Source organism: Musa acuminata, chromosome BXJ3-6 (assembly GCF_036884655.1).
Source record: "Musa acuminata AAA Group cultivar baxijiao chromosome BXJ3-6, Cavendish_Baxijiao_AAA, whole genome shotgun sequence".
Lineage (NCBI taxonomy): Eukaryota > Viridiplantae > Streptophyta > Magnoliopsida > Zingiberales > Musaceae > Musa > Musa acuminata.
This window is the reverse complement of record NC_088354.1, coordinates 167,381-174,093: the sequence shown is the minus strand read 5'-3', so window position 1 is coordinate 174,093 and position 6,713 is coordinate 167,381. Positions and strand designations below refer to the sequence as shown.

The following is a 6,713-nucleotide window of genomic DNA, read 5'->3' as shown; positions in this document are numbered from 1 at the left end:
TTTAAAACAGTGTCAAAGGAAAAAGGGTTTGTACATTAGGATATGGTGATGGTCTGATGAGCTCAATATTTGTCAAAAAAAAAGAAAATATTGTTGTTACCTCTATTAATTATTATTGCCTGCAAACAAAATGAAATTTGCAATCACATAGATCGAACCTCCTGATTTTTCTGCAGTGATTTAGAATCCAAATATATCTGCCTTCGTTAGAATTTCTATAGGTGATCTTAAAATTTGAGATATCTTCCTAAAAGAGACGGAAGGCTTGAGCTAAAAATTGGATTATCACTCAAAAACAAGGCAGAAATGAAACTAATAAAAAATTGGACCATCACTCGAAAAACAAGACAAAAACAAACAAACAAACAAACAGTCAAATTGCCACAATTCCTAGTTATAAACTTTTCTTAATGATTTCTGAAAACTAAGTATAATTCCTGTTTGCATACTGTATAATTTAGTCGTATGTTCTTTTTTAGATTAAGCTCATACTGTATTGTATGAGCTTTTGATTGACTTTTTTGAGTTCTTCATTTGTTAGGTGGTACCCAGCTGAGTTCAACCTGAAGTACCCCTTTTTAGACATCATTGTGAAGATCAATTACTTGAAGTACCCGCTTTCAAAACTAAGTCCACTATATATATATATATATATACTATCAGAAACTAAAATGTGAAGTTGTTTTGTACTAAACATATTATAAATTGCTTGACTATTTTTCTGCTTAATAATGTGTTATATTTTTAAATTTTCATCTTAAATACAAATATTTTTCTAATAAAATTTGTTATGTCAGTTGATATAAATGATTAGTGGTTCACAAGGAAAAATCTCATATCCATTTGCTTGGGACAGTAAATTTTGAATTATGGTAGATACGAATGCTAAGCGTGTGTCGAACGGTATCGTACCTTAACTCTAAATTTGTTACTTAACTCTAAATTTGATGTAATGCTTAGATCAAAAGTTAAAATATTATTAGTAACGTTACAAAGATAGTCGATAGATTGATCTCAACTATACAAATATTATAAGATTAAATATGGTCTTATTCTGAATAACAAAATGCCATTGGCCTCCACTTTATTAATAGATGAGACATTTCGAATTAAAACAAATCTTTTGTTATTAAAATTTCATCACAAGATGCTATACTTAAATGGGTTGTTTTGGTAGATCGATCATCACTATTAAGAATAAGGAAAAATGCACAATTTGGAAATCCTATAAGCACCGAAGCATTTGGAGAGGCAAAATTAAGAGTTAGCATAAACAAGAAAAAGAGACTTCAATAGAAAGGCTCAAAGTATGTAGACTCTATAATATAGAGCAAACAGGACAAAAAAAATACTAAAAAGAAAGGAAAAGAGTGTAGGAGGCACTTATGTACGGATAAGTGAAAGAAAAGACATGAAGATTAGCAGCATATCTAAAGCATGAGAGAACTGCAAGGAACAAACAAAAGCATAGATATGAAGACTGGCATATCTAAAGCATAAAATTGGCATCCATACTTTTCTTTATATCAACCTTTTTCCCTTTTTTTTTTCCCCTTCCGTTATGACATGCTCGAAATAAAGAATAAGATTGGAAGCCAAAAAGAAGTGTGGAGAGTAATAAAAGAACTTCATAATTAGCGATTGCTTATGATATCGGTTGCGTGCATTGATGACAAAGGTTGATTCCAAGAGTGTGATGGTGTGGGTGGCATGCACATACAACTTTAATATAAGTGGAATGTTCATTAATAAAAAAAATGAGATCCAAGTAATATAGAACAAATAGAAAAACTCCAAGTAATATAGAATAAATAGGAAAAAAAAAAGGCTAAATGGAAAAGAAGAAACGAAAAGAGGGTAGAAGGCACTCGAGGGAAGATAAATGAAAGAAAAAACATGAAGATTAGAACGAACTGCATGGAAAAATAAAGTTCTCAATAAAGATTATTAGATGAAATGTTTGCATTGGATTATGTCGATCAAAGACATTGGATGATGCATTGCTAGAGATCGAGATTATAATTGGAAGCCAAAAGGAGGTGTGGAGAGTGAAAAAAGGCTTCATTAGAGCTTGCTTACGATATTGGTTGCGTGCTTTGATGATTCCAAGATTATTTTGTTGTTACATTTCTGTGGCCATATACATCTAATAGAAACAAAAAAAAAAAAAAGGGGGGGGGGGTACTATTTAAGCTTTAGATAAAAGGTTATAATAACTGCATTCGAATAACTTTGAAATGATAGAGGAATCTCCAAATTTACCAATAAACGATTAGAATATTTGCCTAATAGCTCTCTCATTTTCTTTTTCTTTTTTACTCAAACTTATCTACTTGGTTTAATAATATGTGACTATTTTTAATTTTCATCCTGCACATGAAATATTTTCCCAACAAAGGTTATTATGTTGCTCGAGATACTGATTCGTCATTCACAAAAAAAAAAAAAAAATCAATATGAATTTGCTTGACATAGTATAATTTGAAACTATGAGATACAAATACTAAGCATCTCTCGAGGATGGCATAAACTTTTGTTAACTTCGATCTTGAAGCTTAGATCAAAAGTCAAAAGATGCTTAATGATTATTATTACAAGGATAGTTGAACCATATCCTTGTTTTATTCAAACTCCGTTCGTTCATGTATTAAAATAATATCGATTAAAAAAATTTAGCGACCAATATCAATTATGCATTATGAGTTGGGTACGATTTATTGATAGATTGGACATTTGAAATTTAATCAAATCCGTGATTGTCATATTTTCAATAATTGATTGTTGCGGACATAGATGAAAAATAAGAATTAAAGTGTTGGTCAAAAAGCTTCAAGTATGCATATTCTAAAATAATATAGAACGTATAAACAAATAAATAAAAAGAAGCTAAAGAGAGAGTAAAAGAGGCACGGCCTTCAAGATTGGAATATCAAAGGAACAACCAAAGCTTCTCTTACAAGGAAGGATTATTCTATGAAATGTTGACATGGATTGTGTTTAGCATTTTGTCGGTTAAAGTAACATCCGATCACCTCTTTTATAGCTGCTACCATTCCATGCTTGGGGACGAAGGTTAGGATCCGAAACGAAAAAGAATTATGGTGTGTGAGGAAAGTGCTTTATTTAGAGGAGGCTTAGCATTGATTCCAAGAGTGTGTGTTGGTGTGCTGTGGGTGGAACACACTTTAAAAAGTAGCCACAACATTAATAATAATAAAAGTAGAAGAATCATCGTGATCCAATAAACAAACCAAGTATCGATGCTCATCAATCACAATATACATCTCTAGCGCTCTCACCCCCACCTCACGCAACCAAAACATCAAAGGCCGGAGCGAAAGCATGGCGGCAGTGGATTTGCGGCACATACTCTTGGATTTGCTGCCGTCGTTTGATATGAAGGAGCGATGTCGAGAGCTAGGCATCCAACATCATCTGGAGAAGATTATTCCTGACCTTTGGGCCATCAATGCAGTCATTCGGGACGCGACGATGCGGGCGTGGACGCAGCCGGACGTGGAGATGTGGATGGCGGATGCGGGTGCAGCCATTGCGGACGTCCACAACCTGCTCGACCGGATCTTGGAGTGGACGGGGAGGGCAGCGGCACCGTCGAATCCCTTGTTGCGCTCCTTCCGAGTGGCTTTTCGTCTTTCTATTCTGCAGGAGCTCAAGGAGATGGGGCTCAGGTTGAAGGAGCTCGTCCTTAGGGGGTCTGCCTTGGACCTCCGGAAGGAGATGATGGATGCCATGGATCCATGCGATGAAGAGTACTCCTATGTCCTAGGAGATGACGTGGTGGGAAGAGATGAGGACAGAGAAAAAATTTTAGAGATCCTTCAGCATAATCAATCATCCAGCAACAACGGCGAGCCCTTCGACATTGTCATCCATGATGAAGGGTGGTCGTCGGGGAAGACAACCCTGGCTCGGATGATTTACCACCACCCCTGGGTGCGCCAACATTTCCATCATCGAATCTGGGTGGACGTTCCCATCGACTTATCTTGGGATCAACTAAGCATCGGGAGAGAATTTGCAAGATGTATCACGGGAGAATCGTGCGACCATCTGCAATCACACCAAGCTATCTGGCTACTTGTGAATGAACGGCTCGGCCAAAGAAGATACTTGCTCATCTTGAATGACATATACTATGATTATACGGAAAGGGGGTTGAAAGACAAGTGGGATCAACTAAAGCACAACCTATTGCATGTGGGTGGAATCGGAAGTACAGTGATCATCACCACCAAATACAGTACTATATTTGGGTCCAGAGACTACTCGTTGGATGGCCTATCAAAGGATGCTTGGATAAAATTGTTCATGAGAGACACATTCATTGGATCAGCGCAGGACAAAGAGAACACTTGTACCATAAATTTTCTACTTCAATTTGCGGAGCAACAATACCAAACACTTAAGGGTGAAACAATTAGTGGCAAAAAACTTGATGGCTCTCCCTTGCTGGCAAAGACGTTGGGCTCAATATTCAGGTACACTGAGGTAAGTCGATGGCAAGAAGTAGCATATGATTTGTCTTGTCACTCAGATGTTTGGCGTCCTTACTCAAATGTTAAACACCATCAGCATTTTAAATTAATGAGCCTCCAAAATCTTTCAACTAAACTTGCACGATTACAACTCTATGGCTCACTGTGCAATTTAGATCCATTTAGCTATTTAATGGAAGACTACATGCATATGATGATCGCTGAAGACCTTATGCTACAACAATCATTTGATGTTGAGAAGATGAATCGATTGATCAATGAAATTGAGTTAGAATTTGAAACGTTGGGCTCAGATTACTATATGAGGACAACGATTGGTCAAGATTCAATAAGAATCCCAGAACAATGTTGCCATCTATGTTTAGTTGTCGATTCTGATTCTAATTCTGATGCTACATCGACATTTCTAACCGTCTTATCAGCAGGGGTCACAAAGAGATTAAGAACTTTGATTTTGCAAACGGAGGAAGAGATGGCTGAAAACGATCAAAAGTGTCAAATCAAAGAGATCCCAGCAGCCATGTTTATAAATCTGGTACACTTACGGATATTACATTTATCACATTGTAGGATCCAACAATTACCTAATACAATTGCCAAGTTGGTTAGCCTGAGATACCTCAACCTTTCCTACACTGAGATTCAAGCACTTCCTAAATATATCTTCAACCTTCAAAATTTGAAGATCTTAAAGTTGGCTCATTGTGAAAAATTTCAGAAATTATCCAAATCGATCCACAAACTCAAGAATTTATTGATTTTAAAATTAGCTTATTGTCAAAAGCTTCGAATGCTTCCCGAGTCGATCATCACCCTTACAAATTTACAAGAGTTAGACGTTGAAGGGTGTCAATGGTTGGTGAAATTACCCGAAGGTTTGGCCAGCATGAAAAAATTGACAATGCTAAATGTGGACAAATGTGTATCCTTGACTCGATTACCCCATGGAATAGGGCAATTGACTAACCTCCAAAAGTTATTAGTGCATGCTACAGCTGATAGTCTTGCGAGTGTCATCCTAGAGCTGCAGAGTTTAGTAAATCTTAAAGAACTTCGTTTGAAAAAACTTGATGGACTATCAAGCGCAGAGGATGCTCGAGCCTTAAAGCTCAATGATAAAATATTCCTCAAGTATTTGGCACTATGTTGGGAGTGGCGGGATATGGAAGTTGCACTAGTTACTAACGTAGCATTATTACATGAGCAGGTATTGGAAAACCTTCAGCCTAACCTAGTTTTAGAGAAATTAGAAATTGTTTCTTATATGGGGAAGAAACTTCCGAGCTGGATGGCGTGCAAAAAAGAAAATCTGTGGCATTTGACAGAGATCAAGCTCGTCAATCTAAAACAATGTGAAAGGCTACCACCGCTTGGACAACTACCTAAGCTTGAGACTGTTGAGATAAGTGGCATGGATTCAATTAGTGCAGTGGATGATGTATTCTACGGTGACGGTGACGATGACACATTTCCTAGATTGGAAACACTCATTTTCTCAGAAATGCCTATGCTGGAGAGATGGCCGAAGGCAAAAGGTGAAGGTGACGTGTTCCCATTGCTTGAAACGTTGATACTAATCGAGTGTCCAAAATTCAAGGAATTTCATGTGCCACTTTCAAAAAGATTGGGATTTACATTATCACTATGGTTGAATAATGACAAGTTGCTGAGCTCTGAATTTGTAGGTTGGCAGAACCTTAAATATGTCGAAGTGTTGGAGATAACCGGGTGTGAAGAGCTGAGGTGCTTACCACAGGGAATCAAGCATCTCAAGCACCTTCGTCAATTGAGGATTATCCGATGCAACAATTTGATCTCTTTGCCGGATTGGTTGGCAGAACTCGGAATTCCTTTTTACCTGGACGTACGAGATTGCGCCATGCTGTCATTCATTCCCGAGAGGCTCAAACAATCGCCCGATATTTACATGAATATTAAAGGATGTCCAAAGTTGCAGCTCTAATCGGCAAAGGATATTGTCCATCCGTCTTCTTCATCGATTTGCAAGTGTGTGTGTGTGTGTGTGTTGACCCAAGTGAAGTCATCCATCCATGGGAGGCAATCCTTCTTAATCTAATAATGTATGTATGCCCTCCAACTCTCTCTCTCTCTCTCTCTCTCTCTCTCTCTCTCTCTCTCTCTGGTATAATAAACTTGTTAATGTTTGCATCTCACTTCCACATTTGCTCTGCTCTG

The 6,713-nt window shown here is 37.3% G+C and overlaps 1 protein-coding gene across 1 annotated transcript; it reads left to right on the top strand.

The window, feature by feature from the left end:
- Positions 1-3,342: 3,342 nt before the first annotated feature.
- On the top strand, positions 3,343-6,480 carry LOC103971133 (disease resistance protein RGA2-like). Its single transcript, XM_065155331.1, has 2 exons — positions 3,343-4,509; positions 5,725-6,480. The coding sequence occupies exons 1-2, from the start codon at positions 3,343-3,345 to the stop codon at positions 6,478-6,480; spliced, it is 1,923 nt and encodes a 640-aa protein (XP_065011403.1).
- The last annotated feature ends 233 nt before the right edge of the window (positions 6,481-6,713 follow it).